At 42.6% G+C, this 19,831-nt stretch overlaps 1 protein-coding gene across 1 annotated transcript in view; it reads left to right on the top strand.

Moving 5' to 3' along the window:
• The window catches only part of DHRS11 (dehydrogenase/reductase 11), a 63,525-nt gene that overhangs the window by 30,142 nt on the left and 13,552 nt on the right, over positions 1 to 19,831 (top strand). The window contains exon 2 of the mRNA XM_032779342.1: positions 14,498 to 14,707. Within this exon, the coding sequence (XP_032635233.1) occupies positions 14,498 to 14,707 (210 nt within the window). The remainder of the gene's footprint in view (positions 1 to 14,497; positions 14,708 to 19,831) is intronic.

The raw sequence follows: 19,831 nt of genomic DNA, 5'->3' as shown, positions 1-19,831 counted from the left end.
TAAGGAAGCTGTTCCATATCCCTAATTATTTTTGTTGCCCTTCTCTGTACTTTTCCTAATGCTAATATATCCTTTTTGAGATGGGGTGACCAGAACTGCATGCAGTATTCAAGCTGTGGGTGTACCATGGATATATGTTGTGGGTTTATGATATTTTCTTTCCTATTATCTATCACTTACATAATGGTTTGAAACTTTCGGTTAGCTTTTTGACTGCCACTGCACACTGAGCAGATGTTTTTGAGAATTATCCACAATATTCCAAGATCTTTCTTGAGTGGTGACAGCTAATTTTGACCCCATCATTTTGTAGGTATAGTTGGGATGATATTTTCCAATGTGCATTACTTTGCATTTATCAACATTGAATTTCATCTGTCAATTTGTTGCCCAGTCACCCAGTTTTGAGAGATCCCTTTGTAACTCTTCCCAGTCAGCCTTGAACTCCTTAACTGTCTTGAGTAATTTTGTATCATCTACAGATTTTGCCACTTCATTGTTAACCCCTTTTTTTCAGATCATTTATGAATATGTTGAACAGCATTGATCCCAGTACAGATCTTTGGGGAATCCTGTTATTCGCCTCTCTTCACTGTGAAAACTGGCTGTTTATTCCTACTCTTTGTTTCCCGTTTGAGCTCTCTTTTTGCTCAGCAGCTGCTATCCTTCTGCAACCCAGAGAAAATGTCCCCAATGTTTTGTTTAAGATTGGGTAATAGTTAAATGATGCCCTGGAAGAATATCACAATCTCCTTCAGTTCCTTTGCAAACTTCCATGAGGCTGATCTTTCTTTGAAGAGAGCCTGTGACTCTCCTTTATTCACAAGATCCCATTAAGCGATTTTGGCTCAGACTGAATGCCAGCGATGTACACCAGGCGCTTTGTTCTCAAAGAGCATTTGCTTGAGCAGACGTAACCTGGGAGATGAAAAGAGCTATCTTGATTGCAGTTTCTGCAGGTGACAAACTGCACAGGCCAATGACAACCAAAAAAACCCTCAGGAGATTTTCTGGGATGATTGCTGTGGTCATTCTTGACAGAGAAGCCCTTCATTAAGTGAGAAAGAACTACATGCTGTTGTATGTGGTTTCTAACCCCAAAATGATGAGATTAACTTGAGGCAAGGTGTGTCCTTTGCAATCCTCAGGAAAACAGCATTAGCAGCTCAGGATCATCATCAGCTGGTCTACACTTCTGTTTTGTTTGAATCTCCATCAAGGTCCATATGGTTGGGTTTATGGCATCTAGACCTGATCTCTCTTCATGCCAGTGTGGTACTGAATGTTTAAAAGCACTACCCAGCTGAATGTGGAAACAGAGGTTAGATATGTTGGTTTCTTTCTGGCCCACAAAAGTGCACTAGAAACTTGTGCTGAAAGTCAAACGAAAGACAGGGCAACGGATAGCCTGAGAAACCTGAAATTGCAAAACTAGTTTCTTTTGGTGCAGAATTTAAAATTTTCCCCATGGAGGAGAATAGTGGGGGACAGAATCCTGGAGTGGACTTCAAAATGCCTGATGGGTCTTTCTCTCTGCATATATCTGAGTTTGTTCTCATTCCCCAAGGGAATATGCAAAACTCTTCCCCCAGGCTTCCCTGTGGTCTTGTCCTCACAGTCAATCCCGAAGTGACGCCAGCTTCAGCAAACCCAGGGAGCAAAGGACTGAAGTCGAACCTTTAAACACAAATCCCTGTCTGCTAGTGTTTCTGTTCTTTTCACATCACCATTTGGATGTTGCAAGCACTGGCAGATCCATTCTCTCCCCTCAGTCTTCCCCATATGCACTGGCCTATGGCAAGTGGGCCTGATTCTGGTCTCTCTTTCCCCAGTGTGACTAGATTGACTTCAATCATATTATTTCTAATTTACCACTGATGTAAGTGAAATCAGAACCAGGTCAAGTTGTAACCTTTTGCTGGCCAGGGCTAGCTCTGTGAGGGCCAGATCCTAAGATCATTGAAGTTAATGGAAAGCATAGATCAGAGCATGAGGGCAGCAGTCACTCCAGCGGAAGTCGTTTTATCATGTCTTGTATAGACATGATAAATCGACCGCCAATCGCTCTAGCGTCGACTCCAGTACTCCACCTCAGTGAAAAGCGCCAGGGAAATCGACGGGAGAATGTCTTCTGTCAACACACGGGGATGAAGATACCACAGTAAGTAGATCTGAGTACATCAACTTCCGCTACATTATTTATGTAGCTGAAGTTGCATAACTTAGATCAATCATCCCCCATAGCGTAGACCAGCCCTTAGTCACTTTCTGCCACCATCCCACCTTTGCCTATCTGGTTCTGTTACTGCTTCCCTAATCTAACAAAGGTGAAGGGGGTGAAGCGTCTCCTAAAGTTCTAGATGTTCCCTATTCTTCCAGACTGTCCCATGGCACTTAGATCAGCCCTCAAAACTGGAGAAGCAACAACTGTTTGTTTAAACCTCCCTTGAGTAGGCATGTGCCTCAGAGTAACTGCAATGATTTGTCCTATGTGCAAAAGTGTGCTGGGAAACTTTCATATACACCTGGAGACAATATAGAGCTGATGTGAGTGTGGGGGGGAATTTGATGAGGATTTTATTGATTTCTCCCCTCCCCCCCCATTTATTTAAAAAATGTTGAAATTACATTGAATTTCAGCCAGCTCTACAGGTCTTTGGGGTCACACGTGTGTGTGTGTGTGTGTGTGTGTGTATGTCTCTGCGCTGTTACAGCATGTAAATGTGTGGTTGATTTTTTTTTTTGACTCTTTCTCTTTGTTATCCAAGATGCACAATGATTCTCGATAACCTTGAGATATAGTGGATGTCCTACTTTTGTTTTCTGTACCTTGGTACGTTAACATCAAATGACAGCATCCTGCCTTACCGTGACAGCTAAAATTCCAGGCACTGCTGGAATAGTAATTGAACAAAATTCTAACCTCATCCTTGCATGTACTGCAGTGCACTTGTCAGTTTTTTAAAAAGAACAGCAATTTAGAAAAATTAAAAATGGCCAAGACTTGCGAAATTAAGACCAGCTCAGTCTTGAGCCTACCTGATGTGTTATTTCATTCTTGTTACATCTCTCCCAAATTGTCTTGCTGTTGCCAATAATAAGAGACAAGTGAAGTCAGTTTGGAATTAGCTGCTATTAATCTTCTCCACTCCCTCCCCAGCCACCCTCAGTTAGAACTTTTTAATGTTCTGCAGATGCCAGAATTTGGGAGTTTTCCCCGACTTGTCTCAATTAAACATTTAATTACAAGACAGAGAAAGCCTTATTCCCATTTACATAAAGGCCCTTTTACACTGCTCTGGATGTAAATGTAATTCATGCCCATTTTAAGGTCCCTCTGCACTGTAAATGAGAGTCTGATCCAAACAATTTTGGCACTTTCACAGGATGAGGTCTCCAGTGGGTTTGCTCATTTGCCATGTGTTCTGTTTTCTTCTGTATCTTGGGGGAACAGGGACCTGATGGGGGTGGGTGGCTGTGGGTGTGTGGGGGGGTGGGTGGCTGTGTGTGTGTGTAAAATATATCTCTCTATCTCAAGTGAAGTTTCTTAGGGAGACTCAGCAGGGGAGACAATTATCTTATCAGGAAGAGGACAGAAGGAAATATTCTTCTTGCAACTGACCGAGCTCTTTGTGCTGAGTGTTAACTGCAGCGTTTGGATTAGTGGATCTTAATTTCCTGACAAGTTTATTTTACACTGCAGTGGACATAATGGCTTAACATGTGTCGTCTGCTGCTCAGAAATCCTAAAATCAAGAGTGACCTTTGGTGTCTGAGTGCCTGGCGTAGGTTGTTTACTAGGACTTCCTGTTCCCTGGGGTGGCAGGATGTACCAAGATACAATTATTGCATTTGGGAGCAAATTAAGATCTTATCCCAAGTACAGAAAGTACATGGCCACAGACAGGCTTATGGGGGCACAGAATGTCACCACCAATGCCGCTGAGACTCTTCTGCTGTGATACTTTGTAACGGGCAAATGTGGTGTGATAAGCTCTCTTTTCTTGAGGTATTGGCATTCAGGCTGCAAGATTGTTTTCTGGCTGGGAAGATCTCTGAATTTGGGGCATTATGTCTCTCTGAACTATTGAAATAATCATGAAAGCTGACGCCTTGATCTAAAGCTATGATCAAAATGGATGAATGGCCCCTTCTATCTTACCATCTGTGTCTGCCTAGATTCTTATAGGGCTCCAGTCATTGCTATATTTGCTTTCTAAAACCAACTCTCTGTATAACTTTTCATGAGTGATGTACCTGAATATTTGGATGCTAATAATTAAACAGTATTGTTAAATTTGAATCTAAATTTGTGTTATTGCAGATTGTTCTCTATGTAATTTATGACTTTTAAAACAAACTTTGTAATTTTGGATGATCTAAGCACTATATCCGGATGTACAGACACTCCTTCCTTAACCTGTGTATTATACAATTTTAACATTAGCTGTGATTAAATTTTAAAATCTAAACACCTCCCAGCAGCTCTGGATGCTTCTTTTAATTTGCCCGACTGCTGCTTTTGCAAATGGCCTCTTAAAAATGTTTCTTCAGGTGTATGCTACGGTCTTTTCCTCTTTTTAAACACACATCTTCCTTCAAACCTTATCAGCACACAGTGGGCCTATCAGCAAGAACACGTCAATGGCCAAATGAAACCACGCACAATAAGGGGGAGGGGGCATAATTCAATCATAGGGTCAATTGTATGCTATGTCCTACAGAAATATTGTCTAGCTCAGCACAAGCAGAGCCCGATAGACAGGATGATGCTATTCAAATGTATCGATTTCCCTGTCATTGAGGCTGAATTTAGCAAGTCTCCCCCCACTTTGTTCTGTAGTACTAGTGGTAACAGTAATCTCAGATTGCTTTACTGTAGCAACTTCATTTAAGTAATTTGAAGTGTTATAGGACCTGATCTAGTGCCCGCTTAAGACAATGGGCTTTGGATCAGACCCTTAGCCATTAAGGCTGAGATTTGCAAAGTCGCCTAAGGGATTTGGATGTCCAACTCTAATTAAAATGCATGAGAATTGGGCCCTCAAATCCAGTCTGTCTGTGTGTCTCATCATCCCAGTGGGTAACTGAGGAGACCCATTGGAGGTTGTGACTTGGCCAAGGCACACAGCATGTGATCGAGAGCGCTGGACTCAGAACCCTGATCCCTGGCTGTGTCTCCCAGGTCACTCTTCTAGGGTCCAGAATTCATTAAGTTCTGCTAGGGAGAAATTTTCTTGTTAGAATTTTCCGGCCTCTTCTTTGACCATGTTGCTGTCTCTCCTCATTTCCATGGAAAGCCAGAGGAGTGAGTGAGTTGCACAGTTCTGAGTTAGGTTGCTGTCCTGATTTCTGCTGGCAGATGAACAGAATGTTGATTCTTGCAAAGCTGTAGGTGACCATGTATTTCAAAGTTTTCCCTCTCTTGTTCGCATGTTGAATTGAGGAATTGGCTGCATCAAGAGGCAAGTTGGATAGGAGCCAATGCCCATGCTTTGGTTTTGTGGTTAACAAGTCCTGTATTATTTGTAAATACACTGCAATCATACATCAGTTCGAATTGCACTCCTCCCCACTTCTCTGTGTAAATGTCTGTGACATGTGGGGAAGATTTCACATTGTATTTTTCCCCTGATTTTTCCCTGTGTGCCATAACGTTCGTTTTTCCTCTGTCTCTAATGTTTATTTAGAAGAGGATCATTTCTCTTGTGCTCCTTGATGACTCTGCCAGATGCTCTCTACCTCCCTAACTACCTGAGTAATTGTACGAGTGGGACAAAGCATTCTGAAGCAGAATTCCCTCTTCCGTCATAACAGCAGACTCAGGATGTATTGTAGCTGCTTAAGTCCTTGGAACCTGTATAGTTTAGCTTCCCTATATGCAACAGGATTAAGAGAATCTGTTTGCTTCATCCTTAGTCACGGACTGATGAAGAGGAAAACCCTTTGAGAAGTGCCTGAGCTGCAAAATTTGGCTCTGGAGTCAGCTCTCAAATACTCTGAAAGTTCAGGGAGTGAAATTGCCAGTGAAGTCAATTGCAAAGCTTCCAGTGACTTCATTAGGGCCAGAATTTCAACCAGGGTATTTAGTTCTGTGGGCTTTTGCTTTGTATATTATATTAATATGGACCAGCTGCAAAATTCAGATCTGGGTCTTGGTTTGGATTCTGACCAACCCTGAATTTCACAGCATTTGGATCTGGGGGTTTTGTTTGAAGTTCACCTCTGTGATTGCTGACAAAAGAATAAGTCTGTTAATAAGCAGTGAAAGTTGGCTGCCAGGCTTGTTAGTGGCCCCCAGATGGGATAGATCTTTAATGCATTGGTTTATCACTCTTGTTATACTGAACCTCTGTCCTAAGTGGAAACTGGGATGCAGAGGAGCTGGGGGGCAAAGCTGCTGTCCATTTAGTGGAATGCTTTTCATGCAGAGTTTTCCGCTTCCAAACCTCCTCCCACTGGTATTTCTGTAGGACAATGCAATCTGGGCCACTGTATCCGGTAGAAATGTAGTTGGAATTTAGATAGTCAGCCCTGTTGTCTGCCCAGGTTCCAGCTTGGATTAGCACCTTACCCTGATGGGGCTTAATTCAAAAGCCATTGAAGTCCATGGAAGGACGCCCTCTGATTTCAATAGGTGTGGAGATGGCCCATGAGGAAAACGCTGCAAGCAGTTAACGCCTTAGTTTTACATCTCATCCAGAAATCAGCACCTGCAGCCATCTGAAATCCTAGCGCCATACTGCTGCAGGTATTCACCCTGGACACAGAGGGAAGAGTGCCATCTCTGAAACCCTCTCAAGGTGCTCCTTGGAGGCCTCCTGTTCGAGTACTGACCCTGCACAAGGCTGCTTAGATCCATGAGATCTGGTCAGATCACAGCACAAGTTGGTGTGGCTGTGGGCCTTTTACTGATTTATTTTTGCAGCAGCAAATGTTATCTGTTTGCATTGTCAGAATGCAACACAAATCAGTCTCTTGTGGAGGAAAGGGCTTATGACACGTGATATGTCACATAGCCATGCACTGCACTGCATCAGGAGGGGTTGTCCCCTCACTGTCCTGCAAGTGGCCAGTCACTTTGGATACAGAGAGAGGGGCTATAAAGGAAAAGAAAGCTCCCTTTAATGGGATGTACGTTTTATTTCACCTGCTGAAATGTCACATTGGTGAAACGGCTGCGGGCTACAGAACTTTGAGTGATTTGGTGGATGTTTGTAGCCAGAGTCCATCTCTCCCCAGCAGCCAGACATCATGTGACTATTGCCTCATGCTGGAAGCTGTCACTGTCTCTAATGTGACACATCAGAGATGAGATGCTGTTTCTCATTAGCATCAGGGCCCTTCCGGGTGAGAGGGCATCCTCTGGAGAATTTTGGGCTGTGGCTGTTGAATGATTAACACACATGCAGAGCTGCAGAGCCTCTCATTTCATTAGCTGTGTATCATTTAGTTTGATAAAAGAGCTGGATGCTTATAATAATCACTGATAATGAGTAATTAGCAATGATAATGCATGCAATTGCTGTGTCCTTTATCCACACTTGTGTGTGTTAAGCCTACAGCTTGTCACCCTCCAGGCTGTGACATTATTTATTATTTTTATTAGTGGCCCCGATCTTATGATGAGACCTCTGTTGTGCTGGGTGCTGTACGAGCACAGAACATGTATGTGCAGTTAAATAATGTTAAAAAGACTTTCACCATACGGATTCAGAATCTTGTCTCTGCAAATATTTTTTTTAATATTATCATTTAATTTTTTTCCTCTCAAATGATCTGATTTTTGCCTTTAAAAATTCTCATGGAGACGCATAAGGGTTTGCTTATACTGGGTCACAACCTCCCGGGCAAATGGATACAAATACATAGGACAGATCAGCCACATGGAGCTAGATCTTTGTATTGTTCTTGATGCAAAACCTGATGCAGGGAGGTAAAAGTGTGTCGATTTTATACCCCCTTCTGATCCCAGGGGCTGTCTGGAAGTGGCTTTTGCCCCATGTGCATTTTTGAGGAGCCTCAATGTTGCTCTAAGTTAGGGCAATTGTAAAGCAGCTGAAGCAGGGACCAGGATGTGGGTTCCAGGGGGTGAATGCATAGAAGAAATGCATTACAGTGTGTAAGTGATAAGCTGGAAAGCTATTCAAGCTCCTGCAATAAAAGATGAAAACTAAGCAAGGAAACAAAATGTTAATATCCCCTGTGAATGTGTGTGAAGAGTCTAATCCTCTCTGCATACAGGCAGGATTGAAAAAAAACAAAACCCTAATAAACTCAGGGCCTGATTCCCCTCCGATTTACACCAGTGTAATACCATTGACTTCAAATGAGTGGCTCCTAATTTGCACTGCTGTGAGGGGAGAATCAGGCCCTTAAAGCTGCACAAATGAATAATAAATTGAGCCATATTTATGTTGGAAGCATTCACATTAAAAAAGCACTTACACACAAATTCCCTTTGGTTCCCATAATGTAATGCTGCTTTATGAATTTTGCCTATTAAATTCTGGGGGAAGAGAGGACAAACAGACCCAAGCACAACAGAACTGTGGAAAAAAATGGATCCAATAATCTTCATCTTTCTGTTCATATACAGTGAGCCCTAAGCCTCCCCTGCACAAAGACCTTTTCTTGAGCTTCTTGTGAAGGAGCAGAATTTCATCCTGTTCTCACTTGATAGTTTTTTGATACGGGATCATCATGCATTTTGCAATGTAGAGGTTTGTTGTTTACTATATGTAATGAATCCTAGCACTCTCTGAGCATGGTATGCATGTCTCTTTTTTGTTTTTTAAGGGCAAATAAACAAAATTCAGTGTAAACTTACATTGTGCAAACTGACAGTTACTTGTAACAAGGCGCTTTTGCTGGGATTTAGTTGCTAATTAAAGGTCTGACTGCGTGATTGCAGTTACATTGGTGTAAACGAGGAATAGCTCCAGACAAGTCTGGGTGGGGGGGTAATGCTAAGGCCAGTATTAGGGGAGTTGGTTTGTAGTATAGGGAACTTTAGTTATTTACATTAATGGAAAATGGGGATAAAAGGCTACCAGATGATAATGGTAGCACTTTATATCTGTTTTGCATGGTGTGATTGTATACAATGCAGGAAATCGTGAACTGGGCTCACAGGTCCTGATTATTATTAATAAACAAATCATTATTTTTATGACTGTAGTGCCTAGAAGCCCCAGTCATGGAGCAGGATGCCGATATACTAGGTGCTGTCATCTCTTGCTTACACTGTTTTTAATCTGGTAATTTCATTGATTTAGTGGAATTATTCCTGGTTTGCAGTGGTGTAGGTGAGATCATAATCAGGGCTTGTCTTCATTGCTGAAAAGGTGTGTGTTTTTTACCTCAGGGTAACTAATACGGTAAAAACACTGTGAAAGCCTGGCATTTTTGCTTCACCTCAAGGTAAATTAAGCGAGGTCAGCACTATAACCCCACGTGAAGTTGACTTTACCTAGTTTACCTCATATAAAATTGAAGTCCCTGGTCTTCTCTGTATTTTTAACTCGGGATGGTTCATGGATAATAGTTACCCTGAGATACAAAATGCATCTTTTTTAGCAGCGAAGTCAAGCCCTGGGCCCAAAGCCTGAAACCCTTACTCCATTCAGTTCGGCACAGATATCCTATGGGATTCAATAGAAGAGTTGTGACTGCGGAGAAACAAAATGCAAAGACACTTTTCTTTTGCCAATGTTACGTGGTGATGTAGGGACTTGGTAACACAGCACATATTCAGCGCTGCAGGTGTGTCGCTGTAGCAATTCAGTGTAGACACACACAGCAGTGCTGGGAGGGGTTCTCCTGTAGGTGTAGTTAATCCAATTTCCAGAGAGGCGGTAGTTAGGGTGATGGAAGAATTCTTCCATTGACCTGGTGCTATCTACACTGAGGGTTAGAGACAGCAACATCTCTCAGGGCTGTGGATCTTTCACACTCCTGAGAAATGTAGCTATGCCGATGGACATTTCCAGGGTAGACCAGCCCTAACACTGCTTTGCACCACTCTAGCCGTAAAAGGGGTGTTAAAGTGCGTGTCATTTACCTCTTGTTTGGAAGCTCTGAGAACTACTTTACGCCTGAATTACACTTGCATCCACTTTTAGTCCTGTGACCCTTTTATGCTGCCAGCATGGCATAAAAGGGCCTTAGCATAACTGAGAACCAGGCCCAAGGTGACCAGCGACATTTCAAGGAAATAAAGGACAAGGGTATGGAAAAAATATCAGAGATAGGTTAAGTTGAAAGGACATCATCTTACAGACTCTTACTTGTGGTACAGAACTGTGCATTTGTATCACTGTGTACTGTTCTTTGCATGTTTAAAGCTTGATTATTTTTTCCCCTCTTTTATCTGGGGCAGGGTTTGGGTTACACCATCAGTGCTGAGTGAATGATGCCCTAACGATCATGTTCCTTGCTTCAGCACAAACAGTGCTGATCTGCTTGTGACTTAACTCCCTCCCTCAACCTATCTGAGGTCTCACCACCTCCCTGTAGGTTGGCAGGTGACCTTTTGGTTTATTGCAGTAGCCTGTAGGATGTGAGATTGTCTTTCCTTCTCAAGTGCTTTGTCTTTTAAATTACTCTTGTTTCATGTGTCAAATCGCCCCACCCTTCCATCTGGCTTTTATATTCTTACTTTTTAGAGGTTTTAACCATTGTTGTTTCTTATGTATATTGTTTATAGTGACGCAAGCACCTATTTGGAGGTGCCATGTGTGTATGTTGAAAGCTTTATGAATATTATTTTATGTGTCTCCAGCTTGGATACCATGATAATGAGTGCATTGTCCAAACCTGGAATACAGTAGCTCTTTCCTACCTAAGATCTCAAAGTGTTTCACAAACGTTAATGAATTAAGCCTCACAATATGCCTGTGAGGCAAGTCAGAATTACAGATGGGGAAAATGAGATATATTAAGGTCAAAATGTTCAAAAGTAGCTGCTGATTTTAGTTATCCACCTCTGAGATTCTTTGAGCTGGACTCTCAGCTGGTGTCAATCAGAATAGCTCTGTTGACTTTGATGAAGTCCCAAATTTCCTGAATTATGAGAGCTCTGAGAGTACAAAACCTCCAGCTGAGGTCAGTGGGGAAGAATATGATCAGTCTTTAAAGGTGGAAATACAAGAAACAAACTTTTGAAAATATGGCTGTGACGCACAAATGAATGCAGTAACTGGGAACAAAACCGAGGTTTACTGAGTCCACCCCCAAAAAAAAAACCAAACAGACAAACAAACAAACAAACTCCAAAACACCCCTGAAGCAGTTGCTAATATTTTAAAATTCTGACTGGACTTGATCAGAAAATGAGCAGGGGAGAGAGCATCACATTTTTTTTCTGATTTCCTCCTCCCCGGTCGAAAATAGATATTTCAATTGAAAATTTAATCAAAAACTTGAATTTTGAAAAATGTGAACCAGCTGTAACCCTAATATTTTATGGGAAAGGGAGGGGAACACTTAAGAGAATCCAGTTTCATTTACTGATTTGGTTTTTAATTTTTCTCCCCAAAGAAAGGAACTCTTTATATGCTGTATGTTACAATTTAACATTCCAACTGAATATTTATATTCCAAGAAGGCAATGTGTGAACTCTAGTACATTTTCACTGTCTTGTATATTAATTTTAAAAGACAATGTCAAGGTAACTAGTTCCCAACATTTACATATTGAGGGGGAAATCCTGGTTTCATTGAAATCAATGGGAGCTTTGTCATTGCCTTCGGCGGGGCAGAATCTATTCACTCTGTGTCTTTTAAAAATGAGCTAGTTCTTTTAATGTTGACGTTCCACTGATGTTTCTTTGACAAACTGATTGTTGCGGAGAGCTCAATTTAAATCACTCATCCCTCCTGCTGCTTGCATTAACAAAGCCCTGCATGTGTATTTTGAGAGTGAATTTCACCCTGTCTTATTCAGGACTCTCCAGAAGCCGGCCATGGGTTTTGCTTGTCTTTTTGTTGTTGTTTAAACTACTTGTTACTACAAAGACCGATATATAAACAAACACCTCAGTTCCAGTGGGAAGAGGGAGGTTGGGCGCACAATAGTTTAGTCACCTGAGGGCTGTAATACAGTACTTTGGTTTAACTCTGGTTGTTGGGCTGAGTATGGGTTGTTTAGTGGTGTTTAGTGGCCTCTGATACACGGGAGGTCAGAATGACCTAAAAGCATTAATGATACATTTTAGTTGATTTTGTAGACCTAACCCCTTTGAATATATCAATTGGTAAGGGAAGGGTGGTGGTGTTGTTGTTGTTATTATTTATTATTGTTGTTGTTATTTATTATTATTTAATCTATAACAATTTATATATTAATAATAAATAATTATTACTACATACAGTACCCTTTACGTCTGTCACTTTAAGATGATCAGGGCTGGATCACTAGACCGGGAATCACTCTTGAACAACAGTGCTAATGCCTGATCCAGTGCCCACTCACATCAAGGGGAGTCTTTCCATTGACGTCAGTGGCTGCCGGATCTGACCCTTAGACCTCGACCTCGATCACTTCCTTGTGGGCAGCAGACAGGTCAGTCCTCCCAAACCTAGGTGCCCTTTAGGAAGATTCCTGCAAAGGCTGGTGCCTTATAATTTATTTTGGCTAATTAAACCGCACGAATGAAACTTAAATCATAAGCAAGTCATGTCCAGGCATGAGCTCTGTTATTGTCACAGTGTGGGGTGTGCCAAGACATCAGACACTTGGTGGATCTACATCCGTGTTTCATGGTGCATACGCTGTGGTGCAGATGGCGCTGAAAAGTACTTGTATGGAAACCAGACAGCGTAAACCAAGTCTCTGATGCAGCTAAGACCTAAACCTGTGCTTAACTTTTAAGTGCATACTTAAGTCCTATTGAAATCAATGGAAAGTTCAAGCTAACAGCGCTAGATTGGTGTGGTTGGAGGACCTTTGACTTGAATTCATTCCTCCTCAGGCCTGATCCAATTCCCACTGAAGTAAATGGAAAGGCTCCCATAGTTTACAGTACTGGATCAGTCCCTAAATTTGCTGACTGTCTTCAGGACTTAAGACAAAGCTATCTGTTTTACAAGGCTTTCTCTCCTTTGGGTGTTTTGGGGGGAATTCTGTAATAAGAGCATATATTTTGTTTGAGTTGCTGCCCAGCGGCTCAGTGGACCAGTTTTGCTTTGTGTTGCTCTTTATTATAAATGTAGAGGTTGACAATTATTTGCACCATGCAAGGTGGCTACATTAAGTAATCTGAATAATAAACGTTTTTAAATATTAAAAAAAAAAATGACTTCAGTGAGGGATAGTCGTCTTGTGCAGTGAAGAGTCATAAGGGCCAAGACTGAACTTTGTATAAATCCTTTAATGGTTCTGAGACCACAGTCCATGCTATGCCTTGGTTCAATTCTTTCAAGCTACCTGGAGATGTCTGATATTTAAAACACCTCTGCACCCAGCAGATTATCTTCTTACTGTAAAATACTACAATCCGGCACACACACTAGAAAGCGTGGGCCAGATTGTTAGCTAGTGTAAATCAATGCAACTCTGTTCACTTCAGTGGAATGATGCTGATTGATGCCAGCTAAGGATCTGGCCTTACAAATGTAAACCAAGGGGAATTCAGTTTTGAGTGGTTATGTCTGTGACATTTATAGCATCCAACCCAAGAGGATAAGCTCTGTGGAGCTGGATGAGCAAATGTAATGTGCAAGTGACAGGCAATCAGCAAGGCAGCCTATGTTACACATAAGATCAGGCCTCCTCTTGCTAAGTCTGAGGCCTAGTTTACACCTAAAACTTAGGTTGACATAGCTACACTGCTCAGGAGTGTGAAAAAAATCACGTCCTGGAGAGAAGTAGTTAAACTGAACTAAGCCTCGATTTAGACATGGCTAGGTTGATGGAGTGGATTTACTACAGTGACTGAAATCCCCCTTCCATCGCTATAGCAAGTGTCTACGTTACTGTGCTATAGTGGCATAGCTACAGTGCTGCTGCTGAAGTGCTTGTAGCGTAGTTATAGTCTTAGTCTCTTTCTGTGAAGATGTTTTAAAATCAAGGGTCAAGGGACCATAATTTTAGTCATCAGAACAGGAGATTCTGGCAGCCATATCTGCTGAGGCAGTGTGGTCCGGTAGATAGTGTACCATGCTGAGATTTGGGTTCTGTTCCTGGCTCTGTTGCAGGTTGGCTGTGTGACCTTGAGTGAGTCACTTCCCCTGTCTGTGCCTCTGTTCCTCTTGTCTGTCTTTCCTATTTAGTCTGCAGGTTCTTTGGGGCAGCAACTGTCTCATACTGTGTATTTATACAGGTCTAGCACAATGGGGCTTTGATCTTGGTTGGGGCTGTTAGGTGCCGCTGTAATACAAACTAATAACGAAAGTACTTGCTGGCAGAAATGAAGTGCACAGCTGATCAGTTGGGCCTTTCCCCGGGGAAGGGATTCTGATTACTTTTCTCTTCCTTCCTTTTTTCTTTCTCTAGAAATTGGCAGCAGAATGCCAGAGTGCGGGATACTCTGGCGTCCTTATCCCCTATAAGTGCGACCTGTCCAATGAAGAGGAGATCCTATCTATGTTCTCTGCAATCAAGACTCTACATCAGGGGGTTGATGTGTGCATCAACAATGCTGGCTTGGCTCGCCCCGAACCCCTGCTCTCTGGGAAAACGGAGGGTTGGAGGATGATGATAGATGTGAGTAGTATGCCCGCGAAACAATGGGAACTATGGTGGGCTGGGCAAAGAGATGCAAGTCTTTGCCATGACCAAGCGTTTGGATGCAGAGATAAGTGTCGCCTGCTGGCTGGGTGCTAGGGATGGGAAAATGTGTTTTGCCTGATTCTTGAACCATCTGGAACGTAGGCGTGATTAGAGGAGGGCAGAGACCATGGGAAAAGGGAGCAGAAAGGGAGGGAAATCGCCACTGGAAAAAATAGGGTGGAAAATGGAGCAGAGAACAGGTGGAGTGAAAACCAAATACAAAGAGACTGTGGGGAAATAAGGAGAAGGGATGGGGAGAGGACATCCTAATTAAAAAATACCACTGTGGTATGTCTATCTAGGTGTTTATCTGGCCCTCATCAGTCTACTGTCTGGGCACTTCACGGTCATTAATGGATTTTAACTTCTGGCCATTCCTGTGAGATAGGAAAGTACTGTTCTCCCTGCATGGGGAACAGAGGCATGAGGTAGATAATGTCTTACCTAAGGTCACACAGGCAGGCTGTGGCTGAGCCAGAGATCAAACCCAGCTCTGACTCACAACCCAGTGTCCTCGCCACTAGCCCATCCTCTCTATCTTGATATGCTGTAGGCATCCACTTGTCCTGGCCTAGTTTGCGGTGGGGAGTGATTATTTTGCCCCAATATAGTACTCGTCACAGGCTTCTCTTTACCCAGGAAAATGAGTTTTGATGTTAAATAAGATCATTTTCTGGCATGGGGTGAAACATGGGTATAAATTTCATGGGAAAAAAATTAGCAAATGTGAAGGCACAGCCTAATAAATAGTCTTAGAAATGTTGCAAAATCTCCACCCCCCTACAGAGGTTCACCACCTCAATTGAGCACTGTTGCTGTGTGCTGTTAAACAACTGCTGTGTTCCACCCTAGAAGTGTTGCCCGATCTTTAGATTATGTATTAATTATATTGATTACTTCCAGGGGCTTACCCTGAACAAGCCGCAAACCAAGTTTGGGAACGCTTGATCTAGGTGAAATGTCCCAAACATATGTATGCTAACTTTGCCGTAGCTCAACATACAGGATGTGGTTTGCAGGTCTCTTATGTTACAGCCAAAATATACTCTAATACAAACCTATTATAATAAAACAAATAGAATCGTAGAATATCAGGGTTGGAAGGGACCTCAGGAAGTCATCAAGTCCAACCCCCTGCTCAGAGCAGGATCGATCCCCAGACAGATTTTTTCCCCAGATCCCTAAATGGCTCCCTCAAGGATTGAACTCACAAACTTGGGCTTAGCAGGCCAAACCACTGAGCTATCCCTCCCCAATCAAACCCATAAGAAAATAAGAAACTTATAAGAGAAGATATATAGGCAAGTAAGCAGGCCAGCCTTAAATGTATCTCATGTACCTGTTATGTACGTCAGTTTGTTGCCTGGACACTTCTGTGGTTAAATTATTTATCTGTGATCAGAACTTCCCCTTAAATTCTATTTTCAGCTCTCCAAATACTTGGGGGTTTTCTGTTGGGCCGTTTATTCGTTCAAAGTTCATAGGTCTCAAGCCTTATTCTAACTTGCTGGAGCTAACATCTTACAGGATACGGGCCTGTAGGTTTCTTGCATTACTGCTAAATATAGTGCAAATTAGAATATAATGCAAAGCGGTAAATATAATAAAGGCAAGCTAGCCCACTGGGCTACAGAAGTGGCAGCATTTCAGTAGAGAGTCTGCTACATACTTGCAGGATGACTTCATTACATGGATAGCTCTGCTATAGCTGTCCTCTTTAGTGAAGGCAAAGACCACAATTTGCTTTCTTGTTGCTTTGCCACTTGTAGGGTGACCAGACAGCAAATGTGAAAAATCGAGACGGGTGGGAGGTAATAGGAGCCTATATAAGAAAAAGACCCAAAGATCGGGACTGTCCCTATAAAATCGGGACATCTGGTCACCCTAGGCCATTTGTGAACTATCCCGCTTTTTCTTACCAAAACTATGCTTAGTCATTTTGTGTTACATGGATTCTAACCTATGGGTTGTGATATTACTGAGGTCTGCAATACTGTGTCACTGTTTGTTTCTGAGTTTTAACTGGATTATATTTTACCTTGGGACTGATTTTCAGACATGCTGAGCTCCCTTTTTTTTTTTTTTTTCAACTTGGGAATGGCCTCATTTTCATTTTAATTGGGAAAAGGACCTATTTTCAAGCACCCCACTCTCCAAATCCCCTCTTCCCCCCAAAGAAAAATGACAAATCCAGAATAACAAAATACAATTTCCAATACTTCCAATTTCATTTAGATTTGCATTTTGTCGTGATCACGTCACACTTCTTCAGCACAGAGGTCCCCTTTATAGTCGACAAATGCTCCAAAGGTCTCTCTGGAAGTGGATGATTGTGTCTATAACCCACGGCTGATTAATAGATTTGATGTAATAGAAAGCTCTCTCCTGGTCTGTGTGCAATATTGGTGCCCTAGAATCTGTGGCATGCTGATTCCACGAGCCCTAGAGGACTGTCATATCCCTGCACACTCAGAGAGTTATTACTGCGTAGTTGTGTCAAATGTCCACTCACAGACTAAGGGTATGTCTAGATTGCAGCCACTGTGTGTGATTGCAGCCTGAGCCAACATACCCCCAGGTTAGCTTAAATCTTGCTAGCTCAGGTCTGTAGTCAGCCGGCCCTCAGCTTGGGCTTGGCTATCGTATCTTTGAATCTCTTGCCCCTGAACCTCCTGCAGGAGTCCCCAGGCCTGGGCAATCTTACTGTTCCTGGCAGAAGTTCAACTCACTCCCAGAGTCTTTTCAGAGCTCAGTTTACACTCTCCTTGTCTCTAACCTCTGGTGGTGCTTCCCAGGACCCACCGTAGGCCACTGGCTTGAAGCAGCCCTCAAGGGCCTTCATTCATACTGAGCTTGTTGTGTCAATCTGCCCCAAACAGGGCAGGGTGAGCGGGGAGCAGGTGTGAAGGAAAAGGTAAGCAGGTGCCTCAGGCTGAGCTCCCCTCTCTATCAGAGCTCACTAGCAGTTCCTCCATGCTTCTGTGGTCAGTCTCACCCTTCAAAGTTCCATGTCTCCGAATGGTGCAGGTTCTGCAGATGCACCGAACTGGTGCTACCTGAGTACAGGAGTGCTTGTTAGCCTTTCCACCAGTCGGCTGAAGGGCTTGTCCCATCACTGGGTCTTGGAACAATGAAGCTGTGGCAGCACATGCTTCAGCTTGGGCTAGCACCACGAGTAATTACTGAGAGTTCTGGGTGAGTTTGTCCAGCCAATGCCTGCAGCCTAGACATATCCTCAGAGCCCCATCGTTTGAGGACTTGAATAGAACTTTAGTGACATGTAGGACTTGTAATGACTCTCTGCACTGGGGTAAATGTCATACTGATGTGATGTGCCTTGTTACTGATTGGCAAATATCCCTGCCCTCCATCTTCTGTTCATCTCTATACTGAGGTGTTGTGGTTTGATGTACCTGAAGAGCCATAGCATGGAGTGCACATACACAGGAGCAGGCCTTTCTGCTCACTGTTCTGAAACATGCCAGAGGCCACCATCAAACCACCTGAGATGTACAGGAGTCCTGAACCTACTTCCCACCTTGTCCAGCTTTGTTGACCCTCCAGATGATGTCTTGAGGCCTATTAATTTTCCCAGGCTTTCCTTGAGGAGGTGGCTATTAACCACATGCCCTATATCCTGTGGCACTGAAATATTTAATACCCTTCAATATTATTTTTCCTTCAATCTATTGATTTTTTTTTTAAAGTGAAGATCCTAATTTTTAAACTAAAATTGAAAATTAAATGCCAGGCGCCAGCTTTCGTAGCTAATCCCGTTAGTTTCACAGTTTTTTGCAGCGATAGGTAGTAAAATGGGTTGATTCACATCAGCCTAATAAACTAGATCATTCCTTTTTTTTTTCTGGTCTCTATTACTTTATTTTCTGTTCAAAATCTGGTTAGAGCTGGATACCACTGAGACGATTTCATTATTTACAAAAACAGTCTCCTACGAGATGTACATACAGTACCTAGCATAATGGGACCACAGTCTTAGTTGGAGATGCTACTGTAATATTAATAAGTGCATGTATTTATGGTTCTGTTTTCTGTACTGCACTGTGCCTTTAAATGTCAGAAGTCCGTGTGCAATGGAGGCAGGGTTGTGAGGTGATTTGGGATCTTACAGTATGAGAGAGACTTTCTGTTCTCTCTCCCTCTTCTGGAAACTTTTTTTATTTTTTCTAATGTTAAGTTATGGGAAATGACAGTCCTCCATACTGGAAGTGCATGTTCTGCTCATTGTGTATGGACAATCAACCTGCGTGTGTCTGCTCTGATGTAGCTGTGGTATTGTCAGGGTGATGTTACGCCACTGTGATAAACCGGGATGTCCAAATATTATCCAAATGAGGCTTTATTGACAGCTTGCTAGAAGCTGAGAGCTGAACCTAACCTAACGTGTGTCTAATGAACCTAATTTCAGTGGCACTTTTAATCTGGAGTGGAAGTCCATGAAAATCACAGGCCTCACTGTACCATCAGCCTTCCTGATCTGAGCAGCTTTACTGAATCTGGCTCATGATTTTTAACCTGCTAGTAAACATTGAAAGTGCTATTAAAAATAGCTCTGGGTTTTGCTTCCTCTCTGAATAGTCCCCTTGTCACAGCTATGCTCTCACTGCCTGGAAATCTCACTCTCTGAACACACTGTAGCTGCATATAGCTTTTGGTCTGGCAGTGAGGCTTTTGCGCTCTCTCTCTCTAACTACATATTCATCAGAGGAATACACTTACTGAATGCCACATGTGTGCCTCTAATCAACATACGCTGTCTGAAACTTTTCAAGAGTTTCTTGAAACAAAGGCTGCCAGCTCCTTTCATGGGCCATTGGGTCTTTGCAGTGCTCAGAATAGTATGAAGAGAATTTCTTCAAATGTTCTGCAGGAAGAAAAGTGTTAGCAAATGCTTTTATTTTGGAGGGTGTTAGAGAAGCATTTCAAAGTCCAGCTGTGCTGAAGAAGTGCGAAGGGGCGGGGAATTTCCAAATAACCCTAGATCCCTTCTTTAGGAGACATTTAAGGCCTTAAATTTAATGGAAGGGTTTTTAAACTGTT

The sequence above is a fragment of the Chelonoidis abingdonii genome, chromosome 20 (assembly GCF_003597395.2).
Source record: "Chelonoidis abingdonii isolate Lonesome George chromosome 20, CheloAbing_2.0, whole genome shotgun sequence".
Taxonomy (NCBI): domain Eukaryota; kingdom Metazoa; phylum Chordata; order Testudines; family Testudinidae; genus Chelonoidis; species Chelonoidis abingdonii.
Note: the sequence above shows the minus strand (reverse complement) of the source record. Positions and strands in the feature narration are given on the sequence as shown.